Source organism: Cherax quadricarinatus, chromosome 21 (genome assembly GCF_038502225.1).
Source record: "Cherax quadricarinatus isolate ZL_2023a chromosome 21, ASM3850222v1, whole genome shotgun sequence".
NCBI classification, from domain to species: Eukaryota; Metazoa; Arthropoda; class Malacostraca; order Decapoda; family Parastacidae; genus Cherax; species Cherax quadricarinatus.
In genome coordinates, this window is record NC_091312.1 from 22,286,703 (window position 1) to 22,306,282 (window position 19,580).

At 37.8% G+C, this 19,580-nt stretch overlaps 1 protein-coding gene across 21 annotated transcripts in view; it reads right to left on the reverse strand.

Moving 5' to 3' along the window:
- The window catches only part of bru1 (bruno 1), a 507,347-nt gene that overhangs the window by 83,207 nt on the left and 404,560 nt on the right, over positions 1-19,580 (reverse strand). For 18 of the 21 annotated variants that reach the window (XM_070087294.1, XM_070087290.1, XM_070087297.1 and 15 more), the window contains one exon: positions 3,645-3,719. The exons of the other annotated variants lie outside the window; for them this stretch is intronic. In XM_070087294.1, coding sequence (XP_069943395.1) covers positions 3,645-3,719 — 75 coding nt within the window. The remainder of the gene's footprint in view (positions 1-3,644; positions 3,720-19,580) is intronic. 21 annotated transcript variants of the gene reach the window in all.

A 19,580-nucleotide genomic window follows, 5' to 3' on the forward strand; every position in this document is an offset into this window, starting at 1 on the left:
AATACTTTTCATGACTTGTTTAAGCAGAAATGGGAAAAAATGCAATGGTCTTTATTAGGTATCCCCAAACGGGGGGGGTACCTATTTAGGGGTTTCCTGATTTTGTTTTTTTACCACCACCAAATGGCTTCAAAATTTTCAGTGCATGTGTACTGTAACTAGAGAACATTTCATGCAACTACTGATGTTCAGGTGCCTTCCAGTCAATTTTATATAAACCATTCCTAATTTGTTTTCTGTTATAACTTGAGAAAGCTTCTTCTGTAGGTACCAATTTATCAGTTTTACTTTTAAATTGGTATTCTATATTTTTTTCTGTAAAAAAATTTGATTATGCCTCTTCTGAACTGCTTTACTCAGAAATGGCTGATGGATCTTATGATAAGGATGTTACCTTTTGGGTCTGCACTACTTATCTGTCTGATATCCTGATATCTTTATGAATACGGCATCCACAGTGCAAATTCCTCTGAAGGTAAATTAACGATGTTAATATCTCAGAATACTTGATCAGTTTATCTTATTTCTTTTCTTTCTTTCAACATACCAGCCATATCCCACTGAGGTGGGGTGGCCCAAAAGGAAAAACGAAAGTGTCTCCTTTTAAATTTAGCAATATATACAAGAGAAGGGGTTACTAGCCCCTTACTCCCTGCCTTTTAGTCACCTCTTATGACACGCATGGCTTACAGAGGAAGAATTCTGTTCCACTTCCCCATGGAGTCTTATTTCTTAAGTTGCCTAAAACCCATTCATGAATCAACAAATTTTGCAAGATATCAAAATTAGTCATCAGAATAAGGTTTTGTTTATCCTTCCACTTTGGCAAGAGTTTCACAGTTTAACTTTTTTCCAGCATTTCTAGCAGAAGCAATAAATTTTAGTACAGTACTGTATAATAAACTCTCAAAAATTGCAGGGATAAAGTTCCAAAGGATCCTACAACTGTAATTTTTTAAAAAATCCCTCTTAAAATATCAAAATCATTTTTTTCTTTATTAAAATCTTGATAAATATATCATATATGTAAAGATGAGAGTGTACATGCTCTAAAAATGTCACAATGACCATTACTACTACTACTACTTGTAATGATGAGGTAATGAAGTTCCAATGGCCTTGGTGATGAGTGTGACAATCAGGAGGAGGAGGATTACTCTGGGAGATCACCCAGAGACAACTCATTAGAAATGGTTTCTACTGTTGATTCCAGGGGTCATCATTCCTTTGGCATGGTCCAAGACCGGGCCTCCTAGATGATGGACTGCTCAGGCTGTTGGTGTTAGGAAGTACAGTAATGCAAAAATCTAAGGTAGATGCCATAGCCTGGCCCCTCTCCCAATGCTGGGGTCACCCTAACACAGTGGTGGGGTTTGTAGTTAGTGCCTAGGGGTAGATGGAGGCATAACCGGTTGGTATATTTCCCCTTTCATCTAAATATTGATCACACTTCTGGCCGATGACTTGAAATGCTTTATGGACATGGAATGTGAAAGATAGATTTGGGAAACCTAGTTTTACTTACATTGTGATTATGATTTATGTAATATGAATTAGTCAAGACAGTAACAAGTACTGATAGTTTTTAATTTGTTGTGTAATGTCAGATATGAAATAGTTTTGAAGTGCTGAATAACCAAAAGGCTTTAGTCCTTGTAAATACAACAGAACAATCACCACAGCCCAGCTGATGAAAAGCTAGCTAGAGGAATTTACCAAGGTCTGTTTTGAAAACAGGGGTCTGTTGATAATTCCTTTATACAGTGTACTTGAATAGAGAATGTTGTTTTTTCCTTGTTGCACTTACTGGGTTAACTCTCAGTGTATTTGTTACAGCTCTGCTTGTCACTGGGAATGTTTTGCTCAATCTCTGAGTGGAGGCATGACTTGAGGAAAGGAGTAATAGTCCCAATAACTCAAAGAGCTTTTCACTATCATCAAGACTTTCCCAACCATGTACATGTCCATGGTGTGTTGCTGCTACAGGCATGCAAATAATATAAATGTACCTGTGGAATGATTGCTCTTGCTCATGTTATTGAAAAAAAATAATTTTTTAAAATAATAAACCGAGTACCATAAATATGCTTCTTTTGACTTGGGTCATCCATAGCAATCCAAGGTTTCTTTGGGAAAAGCATCCAAACAGTGAACAAACTTCAAAAAGTGCTCAAAAGTGCAACTTATTCTTAAATTTGAGATCTCTCCCTGGAGTTATGAATTTCATTTTAAGAAAATCATGATATGTAGGGTCACAGTAAATGAGTATTTGCTGTACTTTTAATACAGATGTTTAGGAAAGAAATTCCAACTCAGTAATAGCAACCCAAATCAGCCCTTCAAGCTTCTGATTTTTTTTTGGTTTTTCTTTCTGTTTAAAAGAATTAAACTGGTCACAATTTAACAACAAATAAACTTTTTAAACTGGTCTCCAGACCAGCTGTTTCTATTACCACAAGGAGTGTTTTTACAAGTGTCCATAAAAAATCCACAAAATAAATTATGCTCTGATTATTAATAATAAATATTACTGTCCCATCCAAGTTTTTCATAATCGTCAGGTATCTCAACCCTTGTATGTAGTATCCTCTCACATGTTTGACTAAATTACAGTATTTCTGACAGTTACTTGTGCACAAGTACAGTTTTCTTTCTTCAAATTATAGTATTGTAATTCTGAACTAAAAATATTTAGCAACAAACTGGTGTGTATCAAACTAGTAGTAAAAGTAAAGTGATACAAAACTTCAGAAAACTGAGATTTTAAGGTTTAATGCTACATAAAAACAGAGGCTTCTGGATGTTACATAACCAAAACACCAGAATGTAGATGGAGTGTACGATTAGTGTAATAAACAATTAGCTGATGGTTAAGATGTGCAAAGTGAAGAGCTGAGAACTGCAGGTGAAAGGTTGGCCTACAAATTAGGGATAACTCAGTATCAAGGGTATCCTTAATAGCAGATATTATCAACACTGGGCCAGTCAAGTGCCAGTACTATAACAAGAATTATAGCTGAATGAAATTTATAATATTAATGAGAATAGGTTTAATTAGAGAGGAATGGGTAAAAAATATCCTTTCTAACAGGTTTGAGAGGAAACTACCCAACCCAGAGAAAACACCTTTGGTTCTGGTATGTACCAATGCAAGGTAAGGCTGCAAAAAACTGAGCTCTAAAATACATAATTAATAAACCATCATTCCAGTACTACAGCTCATTATGTATGCTAAGGCAAGTAATTAGTTCAGAAACTTAATTTGAACAATAATTCCTTTCTCTAAGAAAAGTAAATGGCAAAAACAAAATTAAACCATATAATAAAAACACAGTACTGTGTCACTGGACTTTTAAAAATAATCTGTTGTTATATGAAGTTGTAAATTCTCTAAAAGAAATCTTAGAAAATGCAACTGATTCAGCCTGCTCCCCAGCACTAATATCAGAGTCTAATGTACAAGCCCATGAGCAGGAAGGTTAGTCTCACTGTATGAGGATTCAGAAGGATTATATTCACTTGACAATCTAAGATCTACATACTATACATCACAACAATAAATGTAAAAGAGCTCTATTTTTGCTAATACAGTATACATTTTAGTTTAACACTGAAAACAAATGCAAAAAGAGCATCACACTCACAGCCAGATACTGAGGCCCAAGTGCGACCAGGTTGTTAGCAGAGGAAACGCTCTCTCTTCCGCGCTCTCTCTCTCTCTTCAAGCAGATAGAGAAATACTTAACAATAATCACCTCTTACTCAATATTTCTTATGAAAATTAAAAATAGATAGCAGTGTGCAAAGATCAGGGAACTCTTTATCTAAAAATAATATACAGTAGGCCATAATTTGCAAAAAAAAATCAAGATCAATGGAAGTAGAGCATCCTCAGTTATTTGAAGCAATCACTACTGAGAAAAATACAAGCAAAATAAATTTGAGGTAGGTGAAATGGCTACAAAAGTTAAAATTTCAATAGAAGATAGAAAAATAAAAATACCAGTACTCATTATTCCATTATGAGACATAACTATAGATACAAAAATAATATACCGTATATGCTTGAATATAGATTGACCCGACATTTATTTTTTTGTCCAAAAAATTCCTACATTTTTCTAATGCATTTTACAAGTCAACCCAAATTTTGAGGAACAATAGAATAGGAGTTAAGAATTCCCTTAGTGTGCATATTATGTGTTGATACTCTGTTGGAATTGCTCTGTCGAGGTCAGGCAAGCTGCACAGCCTGATTCATGGAAATGTAGAATTAGAATTTTCCTAATCTAATATGTTCTCTTATCAAAATTTAGCCTAAAACTCTCTTAAGAATTCATGCTGTTTGAGTCACACCATCAAGAGTGGATGTACCACATGTGTGTTCCATGTAAAAAAAAAAAAAAAAAATAACATTCAATAATGTGGAAAAAAGGTAAAAGTGAACGTCAGTCTCTAATGGATCCTGTGTTGTTCTGTTAGTCAGTAATATCAAGGTTGAGCATATAATGCTGCCATGAACTTAGTACAATACATCAGACCACAGAATTCATATGCTTTGTAATCAGTGTGATTTGATTATACAGTTTTGTTACTGAAGGACACTACATGTCTTATTATTCCATATGTGATCCTTAAATTAAACCCAAACTATAAATATTTAGAAAGGGCTCATTTTCCCATTAGTTTTAATATTAAGCAGATTAGAAGAATATTTAAAAAATGAAAATAATATTAAACAATAAGAAAATTCAATTTTCCTAATATCTGCAGTTTAACCCTTTTGCTGTCCTTCACATAGACCTATATCATTGAGACCTGGGCTCCTGATGTAGTTCTACATCATAAGCTCAGCTCACTCAGATAAGCTGTGAGTGGTAAATTCTGGCCAAGATATGAGAAAATGGGGTATGTGTAGTGAGTGTGCAAAGTATAAAAAAAAATCCTGCTCCATGCAGTGCATGATGGGAAAACAAAACTGTGAACATGTATGTGTATGGTTTAAAACAGTGAATTTGAGGTGCTTTCTAGGATGGTTCTTACAGTTTCATTGGCTATTCCATAGTATTTGATAGAATGGAAGACATACTACTGAAATGGAGATAATTTGGTTTCAGGACTCCATGACGAGGCCTCAATAAGTAATTTCACGGCAGAGCTAGAGATGGTTGACTGGCCTACAGAATTCTCCAAGGCCAATGGTATTGACAACTGGACAGACATATTTCTGAATACATTACTTAGACTATACAACAAACATTGTCCAATAAAAACTCAACGGATCACGAATAAACAGCTCGGTTGCCCATGGCTAACTAGCAGCATACTGAAATCCACTGATAAGAAACACCAATATGAAAAGTAATACAGACAGGGCTTAATACACAAAGATATTCTTCAACACAATTCATTAGTTCTCACCAAACTAATAAAAAAAGCCAAACAACTGTACTACTACAGCAGATTCACTGAAACAAAAGGAGATATAAAAAAGACCTGGAAAACACACATTCAGATTCTGGGAACAAAACACAACTGCATCCCGGTGATACAGTTAACAAGATAAACGACCTCTTCTCAACCATAGGATCTAATCTCGCTAGTAAAATCCCAGGTACCAATGCCCATGCAAATGATTGCTTAGATGGGAACTTCCCTAACTACTCCTACCTTGCACCTACTGAGCCCACTGAAGTCACCACAATTATTAAGTCACTTTAATATAATTCAGGGAATCTGTCTCACGAGGGGCCCATGTCCTTTTGCATGCTATTTCATTATTTTTTAACAAGTCACTAGAGACTAGACTAGCACTTTCTCGACACTACTCAAGAAAGCAAGGGTTACTCCAATACATAAAGGTGGTAACCCCACAGATGTAAACAACTATAGGCCAATATCAAACTTACCATTGCTATCCAAAATCTTCAAGAAACTCGTGCACAAGAGATTGTATTCATTTATAACAGCACAAAACATACTCAACCCCTGCCAATTTGGCTTCAGAAAAATAAAAGCACTAATGATGCAACTGTAAAAATGCTACATCTGTTTTACACAGCACTGGAAAATAAGGAATATCCATTATGACTTAACTGACCTAAGAAAAGCTTTTGACACAGATCACGGCATCCTACTCCACAAACTTGATTATATGTATTATGGTATAAGAGGCCATGCACTTGCATATTTCAAATCCTACCTTACTAATAGGTATCAGTATGTCACCATTAAACACACAACCTTATCAACACAGCCACTTGATACTGGAGTACCACAGGGAAGTGTCCTTGGTCCCCTGCTCTTCCTCTTATATATCAATGATCTTCCCAACATATCACAATACCTGAAACCCATTCTCTTTGCTGACGACACGACTTCTGTTGTCTCCCGCCCAAATCTTGCCACCCTCAACACCAGTGTTAACGAGGAGCTACTCAAAATATCTACTTGGATGACAGCCAATAAACTTGCACTTGACACTGACATAACCTTCTATATTATGTTTGGTAACAGAGCAGGTGATGCACAACTTAACTTTAAGATTGACAACACTCTTATTGCCAGACATGATGAGGGCAAATTCCTAAGCCTGCACCTCACTCAACAGCAACCTGAATTTCATCCCCCATATCTAACACAACAAAAAAAGTATCCAAAATGGTTGGGATCCTCTCCAAGATAAGTTACTACTTGCCACAATCCGCCCTTCTCACATTATACCATTCACTCATTTATCCCTACCTCACCTATGCTATTTGTGCTTGGGGAGCAACTGCAGCAATACACCTAAAGTCAATAATAACCCAACAAAAGGCCGCAGTAAGAATAATCATGCAATCCAATCCCAGGCAATGCACCCCGCCCCCCCCACTCTTCATAGATCTAAACTTACTCGCTGTTCAGAACATTTCCACTTACTACTGTGCAGCCTATATTTACAGAACCTTAAATTCCAATATTAACCCTGACCTGAAACACTTTCCTGATAGTTGTGACAGGACCCACAGGCACAAACATCTCGATGACATTCCCCCTGTCCGGCTAAACCTATAAAAGGGCCTAAAATCTGGAACACCCTACCTGAAAACTCTAGAACTGCAGACACATTCATCACTTTCAAAACTATCGTTATAAAACATCTTATCTCCCTGACACACACCACCGTCAGCTAACTACATGAAAACCGCCTATTCATAAGAACATAAGAAAGGAACACTGCAGCAGGCCTGTTGGCCCATACTAGTCAGGTCCTTTACAATTCATCCCACTAACAAAACATTTGCCCAACCCAATTTTCAATGCTACCCAAGAAATAAGCTCTGATGTGCAAGTCCCACTCAAATCCAACCCCTCCCACTCATGTACTTATCCAACCTAAATTTGAAACTGCCCAAAGTCCTATCCTTAATAACCCAACTAGGTAGACTGTTCCACTCATCAACTACCCTATTTCCAAACCAATACTTTCCTATGTCCTTTCTAAATCTAAACTTGTCTAACTTAAATCCATTACTGCGGGTTCTCTCTTGGAGAGATATCCTCAAGACCTTATTAATATCCAACTTCAAGAAACTGTACACAAAAAGCTATGTTTGAAAGGTGCTTTGTAGTGACCTCAGAAACTCAACTGACTAAGAGAGCTTTGGAAAGATCACTTTAGCATCCTCAATTGTGTAAACATTATAGGTAAGGCTTGGGAGGAAGTGACTAAGAGGACCTTGAACTCTGCTTGGAAAAAACTGTGGCCAGAATGTGTAGACAAAAGGGATTCTGAAGGGTTTGAGGCTAACCCTGAGAATCCTAAGCCAGTTGAGGAATCCATTGTGGCATTGGGGAAGTCCTTGGGGTTGGAGGTTAGTGGGGAGGATGTGGAAGAGTTGGTGGAGGAGGACAATGAAGAACTAACCACTGATGAGCTGCTAGATCATCTTCATCAGCATGAGGCCACACCTGAGGAAACTGCTTCGGAGGAGGGGATAGAGAAATTGAAGAAGTTGCCTACTTCTAAGATTAAGGAAATCTGTGCAATGTGGCTTAAAGTGCAAACCTTTATGGACGATAATCACCCTGACACAGCTATTGCAAGCCGTGTTGGCAACCTGTACACTGACAATGTTGTGAAACACTTTAGAAATGTTATAAAGGAACGGGAGGTACAGGCCTCTATGGACAGATATGTTGTGCGACAGAAGTCCAGTGACTCTGAAGCTGGTCCTAGTGGCATTAAAAGAACAAGGGAAGTAACCCCGGAAAAAGACTTGCTACCTCAAGTTCTAATGGAAGGGGATTCCCTTTCTAAACACCAAGAAGATCAACACTCCCCTCCTCCCATCCCATCAATCATCACCAGATCTTCAATAAAGGTAAGTGTCATGTAACTGTGCATGTCTTCTTCAGTTTGTGTGTATTAAAATTAATATTTCACGTGGTAAATTTTTTTTTTCAATACTTTGGGGTGTCCTGCACGGATTAATTTGATTTCCATTATTTCTTATGGGGAAAATTAACTCGACTAACGATAATTTCGATTAACGATGAGCTCTCAGGAACGGATTAATATCGCTGGTCGAGGGTCCACTGTATATATACGTCAAACACGGTACCTCGTAAGACATATATATACGGCCGCGACAGTCAAAGGGTTAAGTATTAACTAAAGTCTCCCCGAAATGCCTTGGCATGATAGTGGCTTTCTTTGTACCTGGAGTTTACCTGGAGAGAGTTCCAAGGGTCAATGCCCCCGCAGCCCGGTCTGTGACCAGGCCTCCTGGTGGATCAGAGCCTGATCAACCAGGCTGTTACTGCTGGCTGCATGCAATCCAACGTACGAGCCACAGCCCGGCTGGTCAGGTACCGACTTTAGGTGCTTGTCCAGCGCCAGCTTGAAGACTGCCAGGGGTCTATTGGTAATCCCCCTTATGTATGCTGGAAGGCAGTTGAACAGTCTCAGGCCCCTGACACTTATTGTATTGTCTCTTAACATGCTAGTGACACCCCTGCTTTTCATTGGGGGGATGTTGCATTGTCTGCCAAGTCTTTTGCTTTCGTTGTGAGTGATTTTCGTGTGCAAGTTCGGTACTAGTCCCTCTAGGATTTTCCAGGTGTATATAATTATGTATCTCTCCCGCCTGCATTCCAGGGAATACAGGTCCAGGAACTTCAAGCGCTCCCATTAATTGAGGTGTTTTATCTCCGTTATGCGCGCTGTGAAGGTTCTCTGTACATTTTCTAGGTCAGCAATTTCACCTGCCTTTAAAGGTGCTGTTAGTGTGCAGCAATATTCCAGCCTAGATAGAACAAGCGACCTGAAGAGTGTCATCATGGGCTTGGCATCCCTAGTTTTGAAGGTTCTCATTATCCATCCTGTCATTTTTCTAGCAGCTGCAATTGATATAATGTTATGGTCCTTGAAGGTGAGATCCTCCGACATGATCACTCCCAGGTCTTTGACGTTTGTTTTTCGCTCTATTTTGTGGCCGGAATTTGTTTTGTACTCTGATGAAGTTTTGGTTTCCTTGTGTCTACCATATCGGATTAATTGAAATTTCTCATCGTTGAACTTCATATTGTTTTCTGCAGCCCATTGAAAGATTTGGTTGATGTCCGCCTGGAGCCTTGCAGTGTCTGCAATGGCAGACACTGTCATGCAGATTCGGGTGTCATCTGCAAAGGAAGACACAGTGCTATGGCTGACATCCTTGTCTATGTCAGATATGAGGATGAGAAACAAGATGAGAGCGAGTACTGTGCCTAGTGGAACAGAGCTTTTCACCGTAGCCGCCTTGGACTGACTTTACTCTGTTGACTACTACTCTTTGTGTTCTGTTTGTGAGGAAATTATAGATCCATCTACCAGCTTTTCCTGTTATTCCTTTAGCACGCATTTTGTGCGCTATTACACCATGGTCACACTTGTCGAAGGCTTTTGCAAAGTCTGTATATATTACATCTGCATTCTTTTTGTCTTCTAGTGCATTTAGGACCTTGTCGTAGTGATCCAATAGTTGAGACAGACAGGAGCGACCTGTTCTAAACCCATGTTGCCCTGGGTTGTGTAATTGATGGGTTTCTATGGGTTTCAAATTATGAAATGTAAACACATATTGTAACCTTAAAGAAATAAAATTTTTATTTTGATAGTGAGTAGGTTTAGGTCTTTGAAGAATGGAGGGAGGGGCCCAGTGTGTGATCATTCGAACTGCAGCTTTTTTGTTGGGTTATTAGTGGTTTTGGGCAAATTGCTGTTGTGGATCCCCAGACACAAATAACATAGGCAAGGTAGGGGTAGATCAGTGAATAGTATAATGTATCACTGAGAGGATGCCAATTGTTTTGGATACTTTTTTTTGTTATGTGTTGGATATGGGTGTTGAATTTCAAACTGATGTCAAAGTGCAGACCCAGAAATTTTCCCCTCATTATGTTTAGCAATAACAGCATTGTTAGTCATAATGTTCAGCTGGACATCACTTACTCTGCTCCCAAACTTAATATAGAAGGCTTTGTCAATGTTAAGTGTAAGTTTATTGGTAGTTATCCAGGTTAATATTTTTATGACATCTTCATTAACAATAGTGTTGAGCAAGGCAGCATTAGGGTGAGAGATGACAAAAGCTGTCATCAACAAAGAGAATAGGTCTAAGTTATTGTGATACATTGGGAGGGTCATTGATGTATAAAAGGAAAAGTAGGGGGCCAAGGATGCTTCCCTGTGGTATGCTAGTATCCAGAGGTCTAGTGGAGGAGGTTGTGTCCTTAACAGAGATAGATGTATTGCTGTCTATTAGTATGGTAAGACTTGATATATGCAAGTGCATGGCCTCAAATACCTTAATGATCAAGTTTGTGGAATAGGATACTGTGGTCTACTGTATCAAAAGCTTTCCTAGGAAGATAAACAGAACTAGTGGATATTCATTTTTTCTAGTGCTGTGTAAAGCAAGTCTAGCATTTTTATAATTGCATTATTTATGCTTTCGTTTCTCCTGAAGCTAAACTGGCAGGGGTCAAGAATGCTTTGTGATAGTTATAAAGGGGTACAATCTCGTGTACAAATTTCTCGAAGATTTTGGATAGTAAAGGCAAGTTTGATATTCGCCTTTACAGCCTCTCCTCATTTAACGATGGCCTGGTGGCTAAAGCTCTCACTTCACACAGTGAGGGTCTGGGTTTGATTCACAGCGAGGGTAGAAGTATTGGGTCTGTTTCTTTACACCGGTTGTCTATGTTCGCCCATCAGCAAAATGGGTACCTGGGAGTTAGTCGACGGGTGTGGGTCGCAACCTGGGACAAAACTGACCTAATTTGCCATAAATATTCTGCATAACAAGCGACTTTCTATACAGTAGTATGTCACTAATGTCAGCTACAGTTGTATACCTTGTACATGTACCTGTAGTAAATAAAGATATTATTAAGACCATGTCAGTACACAAATTTGTCACTACGCGAGGAGACTGTAGCTCCTTACATCTGTTGAGTCTCCACCTTTGTGTATTGGTGTAACCTTTGCTATCTTGAGTAATGTTGAAAAAGTGCTGGTTTCTAGTGATTTGTTAGAGAATAATGTAATGGTGGGTGAGAGGACAAAAGGAACTCGTCTGAACAATAGTGGTAAGACATGAGCTAGATTTCCCGATTTATTTTTTAGTGAATTAATAATCATGGCGACTTCAGTGGGCTTGGTTGGTGCAAGATAAAGGGGCACTGGGAAGTTCCCATCTAGATAATCACTCGCTCGGGTATTGGTGCCTGGAATTTACTGGCGAGACTTGATCTTATGGTTGAGAAGAAGTCTTTTATCTTGTTAGCCATAGTTGCAGTTTGTTTGGTTTAGTTAGGACAACATCTCTAGCCCAGAATATGAGAGTGTCTCTTCCAGGTCTGTTTTATATTTCCTCTCATTTCAGTTGTAATAATGAAAATTATATTTATTTCCCAAGAGGATAATTTAATTATGTTAGGTGGTAAACTAAATATATTTCTTACAAAACAAAACTCATAGTTATGCACAACATTTTGGGTAATATGAACCTATGACTAAAACTGTGCTAATAATATAAAAAATAAAAATATATTGGGCATGTGTGTACTAATGAAGTACACACTAAGTATATATAAAATTACATAATCTTGAAATGCAAATTTTAGTAAAAGTTGAGTATGTAGTAAAAAACATTACATTAAAATTTATTGTTAAACTGAAATTTAACTTGATAAATGAAAAGCTAAAGAAGGAAATCATAATAAAATAATAGCTAGGAGATGTTAAGTGAATGTATAGGAGCCTTTGAACCAAGTGAGAGAGTAATTGTGGTAGGGGACCTGAATGCTAAAGTAGGAGAAACTTTTAGAGAGGGTGTGGTAGGTAAGTTTAGGGTGCCAGGTGTAAATGATAATGGGAGCCCTTTGATTGAACTTTGTATAGAAAGGGGTTTAGTTATAGGTAATACATATTTTAAGAAAAAGAGGATAAATAAGTATACAAGATATGATGTAGGGCAAAATGACAGTAGTTTGTTGGATTATGTATTGGTAGATAAAAGACTGTTGAGTAGACTTCAGGATGTACATGTTTATAGAGGGGCCACAGATATATCAGATCACTTTCTAGTTGTAGCTAGACTGAGAGTAAAAGGTAGATGGGATACAAGGAGAATAGAAGCATCAGGGAAGAGAGAGGTGAAGGTTTATAAACTAAAAGAGGAGGCAGTTAGGGTAAGATATAAACAGCTATTGGAGGATAGATGGGCTAATGAGAGCATAGGCAATGGGGTCGAAGAGGTATGGGGTAGGTTTAAAAATGTAGTGTTAGAGTGTTCAGCAGAAGTTTGTGGTTACAGGAAAGTGGGTGCGGGAGAGAAGAGGAGCGATTGGTGGAATGATGATGTAAAGAGAGTAGTAAGGGAGAAAAAGTTAGCATATGAGAAGTTTTTACAAAGTAGAAGTGATGCAAGGAGGGAAGAGTATATGGAGAAAAAGAGAGAGGTTAAGAGAGTGGTGAAGCAATGTAAAAAGAGAGCAAATGAGAGAGTGGGTGAGATGTTATCAACAAATTTTGTCGAAAATAAGAAAAAGTTTTGGAGTGAGATTAACAAGTTAACAAAGCCTAGAGAACAAATGGATTTGTCAGTTAAAAATAGGAGAGGAGAGTTATTAAATGGAGAGTTAGAGGTATTGGGAAAATGGAGGGAATATTTTGAGGAATTGTTAAATGTTGATGAAGATAGGGAAGCTGTGATTTCGTGTATAGGACAAGGAGGAATAACATCTTGTAGGAGTGAGGAAGAGCCAGTTGTGAGTGTGGGGGAAGTTTGTGAGGCAGTAGGTAAAATGAAAGGGGGTAAGGCAGCCGGGATTGATGGGATAAAGATAGAAATGTTAAAAGCAGGTGGGGATATAGTTTTGTAGTGGTTGGTGCAATTATTTAATAAATGTATGGAAGAGGGAAAGGTACCTAGGGATTGGCAGAGAGCATGCATAGTTCCTTTGTATAAAGGCAAAGGGGATAAAAGAGAGTGCAAAAATTATAGGGGGATAAGTCTGCTGAGTATACCTGGTAAAGTGTATGGTAGAGTTATTATTGAAAGAATTAAGAGTAAGACGGAGAATAGGATAGCAGATGAACAAGGAGGCTTTAGGAAAGGTAGGGGGTGTGTGGACCGGGTGTTTACAGTGAAACATATAAGTAACAGTATTTAGATAAGGCTAAAGAGGTCTTTGTGGCATTTATGGATTTGGAAAAGGCGTATGACAGGGTGGATAGGAGGGCAATGTGGCAAATGTTGCAAGTGTATGGTGTAGGAGGTAGGTTACTGAAAGCAGTGAAGAGTTTTTACGAGGATAGTGAGGCTCAAGTTAGAGTATGTAGGAAAGAGGGAAATTATTTCCCAGTAAAAGTAGGCCTTAGACAAGGATGTGTGATGTCACCGTGGTTGTTTAATATATTTATAGATGGGGTTGTAAGAGAAGTAAATGCGAGGGTCTTGGCAAGAGGCGTGGAGTTAAAAGATAAAGAATCACACACAAAGTGGGAGTTGTCACAGCTGCTCTTTGCTGATGACACTGTGCTCTTGGGAGATTCTGAAGAGAAGTTGCAGAGATTGGTGGATGAATTTGGTAGGGTGTGCAAAAGAAGAAAATTAAAGGTGAATACAGGAAAGAGTAAGGTTATGAGGATAACAAAAAGATTAGGTGATGAAAGATTGAATATCAGATTGGAGGGAGAGAGTATGGAGGAGGTGAATGTATTCAGATATTTGGAAGTGGACGTGTCAGTGGATGGATCTATGAAAGATGAGGTGAATCATAGAATTGATGAGGGGAAAAGAGTGAGTGGTGCACTTAGGAGTCTGTGGAGACAAAGAACTTTGTCCTTGGAGGCAAAGAGGGGAATGTATGAGAGTATAATTCTACCAACGCTCTTATATGGGTGTGAAGCATGAGTGATGAATGTTGCAGCGAGGAGAAGGCTGGAGGCAGTGGAGATGTCATGTCTGAGGGCAATGTGTGGTGTGAACATAATGCAGAGAATTCGTAGTTTGGAAGTTAGGAGGAGGTGCGGGATTACCAAAACTGTTGTCCAGAGGGCTGAGGAAGGGTTGTTGAGGTGGTTTGGACATGTAGAGAGAATGGAGCGAAACAGAATGACTTCAAGAGTGTATCAGTCTGTAGTGGAAGGAAGGCGGGGTAGGGGTCGACCTAGGAAAGGTTGGAGAGAGGGAGTAAAGGAGGTTTTGTGTGCGAGGGGCTTGGACTTCCAGCAGGCATGCGTGAGCGTGTTTGATAGGAGTGAATGGAGACAAATGGTTTTTAATACTTGACGTGCTGTTGGAGTGTGAGCAAAGTAACATTTATGAAGGGGTTCAGGGAAACCGGCAGGCCGGACTTGAGTCCTGGAGATGGGAAGTACAGTGCCTGCACTCTGAAGGAGGGGTGTTAATGTTGCAGTTTAAAAACTGTAGTGTAAAGCACCCTTCTGGCAAGACAGTGATGGAGTGAATGATGGTGAGTTTTTCTTTTTCGGGCCACCCTGCCTTGGTGGGAATCGGCCAGTGTGATAAAAAAAAAAAAAAAAAAATTAACCCTATGACTGTTGCAGCCCCAAATCCTGAGGTGTCTCCCGGTTTCGAAAAATTTAAAAAAAAAAAAAAAAATTATTTCTTATGAAATGATAGATAATCTTTTCCCGATGGTAATGACACTAAAAGAATGAAATTTGATGGAAAACTTACGAAATTACACTCTCGTGAAGTTAGCGACCTCGGCAATATTTACAAATCGGCGATTTTGCCCACTTTGAGCCCTATTGTCAGCCAATTCCATTGTTCCAGTCGACCAAACTAATAACTATTACTTTAGAACTCCATTTGTTCTATCGACTGAGTACAAGAAACTGCCCATTTACCGATTTCAACTACCCAATAATGTGGTCAGAAATTTGCAATTTGGCCAATTTCACGCAAATTAAAAAATATGCCAATTTCAAAATAGGGTCCAGAATAAACAATGCAGATATTCCTGGCTCTAAAATAACATTTTCTTTGTTCAACAGTCACATCTCAGGCCCCTGTTATAATACTCTTGCTTTCTATTTTGAATTTTTATTCAAACAAAAAATAGAAGATTTACTGTTATGCAGACTACTGCAATATTGTAAAAATTGTATAAATAATGTCACCCCATTCATGATTGCATATTAGAATGGCTAGTTGAACATTAATTGGACAATGACATCATTTGTTTACTTTTGAACATCGGCAAAAATCAAACATTTCCCCTTCTTTGAGCTCCATTTCAAGGTTCTTTTCATAGTAAAACCAATCAAAATCACCTCTATTTCTATAATATGTTTTCCATTCCATAAAAACGAGAATACAACCATAAATACTATTCGAAAATACACCACAAAGTTGGCATTTTAATCCAAAAACACGGTCAGAGATTTTTTTTTCTCTCATTATGCACTGCGTGCTGCAGGATTTTTTTTATATGGTGCACACTGACCACACAGACCAATTCTCTCACATGTGGGCCTACCAGCTTTCTCCTGCTTGATTTGAAGCCGCTAGAATTTTTGAGTATATATACGTCAAACACAGTGACTCGTAAGATGTATATATATGACCGAAACAGTCAAATGGTTATGGAACATGCTGATTTACATCTTGGAAGTAAAATGACTGTTGGAGAAGTTCCATAAACAAAATTCTAGTAAATACATTTAAGTATACTTTTTTTTTATTGTGATGCCTTTGTGATCTGTTAAACTTTTCCAGAGAGTGTCTTAGGTCATCATCAGCACTACAGCGTTGTGTGGGAAAGTAGAGTGTAATACAGTGGACCCCCGGTTAACGATATTTTTTCACTCCAGAAGTATGTTCAGGTGCCAGTAGTGACCGAATTTGTTCCCATAAGGAATATTGTGAAGTAGATTAGTCCATTTCAGACCCCCAAACATACACGTACAAACGCACTTACATAAATACACTTACATAATTGGTCGCATTCGGAAGTGATCGTTATGCGGGGGTCCACTGTACCTGTGATATAACAGGGACCAATTTTGGGTGACAACAACTTTATGGTTTGTCTTGGACAGCAACTATTAATTATTATAGAACACATTATCTCCTTGCTGGTTTTTCTAATTTTTTAAACTTTTCTCACATTTTGCTAATGTTGTATTTTCTATTATATATTATGTCATGTTCAAAAAGTGAATCCTGATAATTATCTCCATCTTTCTCACCAACCAAAATTATAGTTCAAGCCAAATCTTATTTTTTATATTATACTTTTATGTAATAATGATGAGACAAATATCTGTAACGTAAATATTATTATAAGTAGTACTTTAATGTTTGTCAGTTTGTTATAGATTTACAAATGTTGAAGGGTTTTGAATATATCTCAGTTTCTAGAAAAGATGTGTAACTATCTGGCTTGTATTACATTAATAATTTTTATTTTTTCCAACAAGTCAGCAGTCTCCCACTGAGGCAGGGTGACCCAAAAACAAAGAAAATCTCCAAAAAGAAAATACTTCCGTCATCATTCAACACTTTCACCTCATTCACTGTTTTTGCAAAGGTGCCCAGAATACAACAGTTTAGAAGCATATATGTATAAAAATACACAATATGCCCCTCCCAACTGCCAATATCCCAAACCTCTCCTTTAGAGTGCAGGCATTGTACTTACCATTTCCAGGTCTCAAGTCCGGTTATATAAAATAACCAGTTTCCCTGAATCCCTTCACTAAATATTACCCTGCTCACACTCCAACAGCTCGTCAGGTCCCTAATACCATTCGCCTCCATTCACTCCTATCTAACACGCTCATGCACGCTTGCTGGAAGTCCAAACCCCACGCCTAAAACACCTCCTTTATCCCCTCCCTTCAACCTTTTTGAGGACGACCCCTACCCCGCCTTCCTTCCCCTACGCTCTCCATGTCATTCTATTTTGATCTATTCTCTCTAAATGACCAAACCACCTCAACAAACCCTCTTCAGCCCTCTGACTAATACTTTTATTAACTCCACACCTTTTCCTAATTTCCACACTTCGAATTTTCTGCATAATATTTACACCACACATTGCCCTTAGACAGGACATCTCCACTGCCTCCAACCACCTCCTCGTTGCTGCATTTACAACCCAAGCTTCACACCCATATAAGAGTGTTGGTACTACTATACTTTCAAACATTCCCTTTTTTGCCTCCAAAGATAACATTTTTTGCCTCCACATATACCTCAGCGCACCACTCGCCTTTTTTCCTTCATCAATTCTATGATTAACCTCATCCTTCATAAATCCATTTGCTGACACATCAGCTCCAAAATATCTGAAAACATTCACTTCTTCCATACTCCTCCTCCCCAATTTGATATCCAATTTTTCTTTATCTAAATCATTTGATACCCTCATAACCTTACTCTTTTCTATGTTCACTTTCAACTTTCTACCTTTACACACACTACATTAATATTAACCCTTAAACGGTCCAAACACATCGGCGTTCAAATTCGTAGTGCTACAAAAGTAGATCTACTTTTTTTTACATATTTTCAAATATAACAAAAAAAAGTAGATAAAAGTTTTTTTTACACGTTTTCACATGTAAAAAAAAAAAAAAAAGATCTACATTTTTTTACATACTTTCAGATGTTGAAAAAACATATATATACATTTGGACCATTTAAGGGTTAATTAATAAAAAGAATAAAATCAATATAAACAATAATATAATAAGTGTATAACATGCATGGCTACTGTTTAGTTTTCCTACCTGCAAATTTTTAGCTGTCAAGAACTTCTGATCTGGTAATAAGCATTTAAAAAATAAAAAATTACTCAGCCCCTAAATACTGTATTCATCTCTCCTCTTGGACTGAACTTTCCATCTGCTTTTATGACTGAATTTTCTGCTGTTTTCAAGAGCAATAAATGTAGATATAAATGTACTGGACTACAAAAAAAAAAAAAAAAAAAAAGTCCATTAACATATTGTGAGAATCTCAGATCCAAATCACTATTAAGCATATACAGCATATTATCACTAATGAACTTAAATATCTAATTAAAGTCAATCTAACCCACACTTAATACTTTTCTGATGAGTAATTCAAAGTACTGCATCAGATTTTTTACAATGTGAAAGTTTGTCAAAGAAATAAATATAATTCTTATATCCCGTGTCTTGATTTCTTCCTCCACCCTACATGAAGAATAAGTCAAAATACCATGGTTGGAACAATTCACTGTTGACTCACAATTTGAAGAAGAAACCTTGGATGATTCTGTCTATCCTGTACCATATCAAGTCATGAGAGATGAGACTTAATAATGGTCACCAAATTTTGGGTTACCAGTGAATTTTTCCTACATTTCTGTCTACCTGTCTCCATGTCTGGTCTTGACAATACAATTAACAGCTAGCAGCTGTATTATTATAATGATCTTCAATCTTCTATCTTAATTAGAAAAAAATAATTCTTAGCCCCAATAGTTTTCAAGTAATGTCCTTTTATGGATTACTCACTCATTCTCTCATTCATATTTTTAGATAAAGAATTGAGGAATAAAAAAGTAGAGCATGTTATATTTTACAGCTATCATTTAAGTAAAATGAGATACAGTGGACCCCCGGATTATGTAGTGGTCGGATTTTGTAATATTCAGAATAAGCAACGTTTTTTCGTCAAGATATTGGCTCGGTGATCATCACTGACCTCAGTAATAGTCATTCGTCCTGAACATGTCCACGTACTGACACACCATTTACAGCCTGTGTGCCAGTGTTCATCAACGAGTGAGGACGATCCCACGCGTTCATATAATACATTTTGTATTATTCCATTCTTTTAAGTGCTTGCAACTGTTAAATAAGCCATCATGGGCCTAAAGAAAGCTCCTAGTGCCAGACTTTGGTAAAGAAGGCGATAAACACAACAGAATTCAAGACAGAACATACCAGCCAGGGTACTTCTCCACACACAAGCCAGGGCACTTCCCCCTCACATCAGACAGGGTACTTATGCATGGGTGAATAGAATTATCAAAGCTTATTG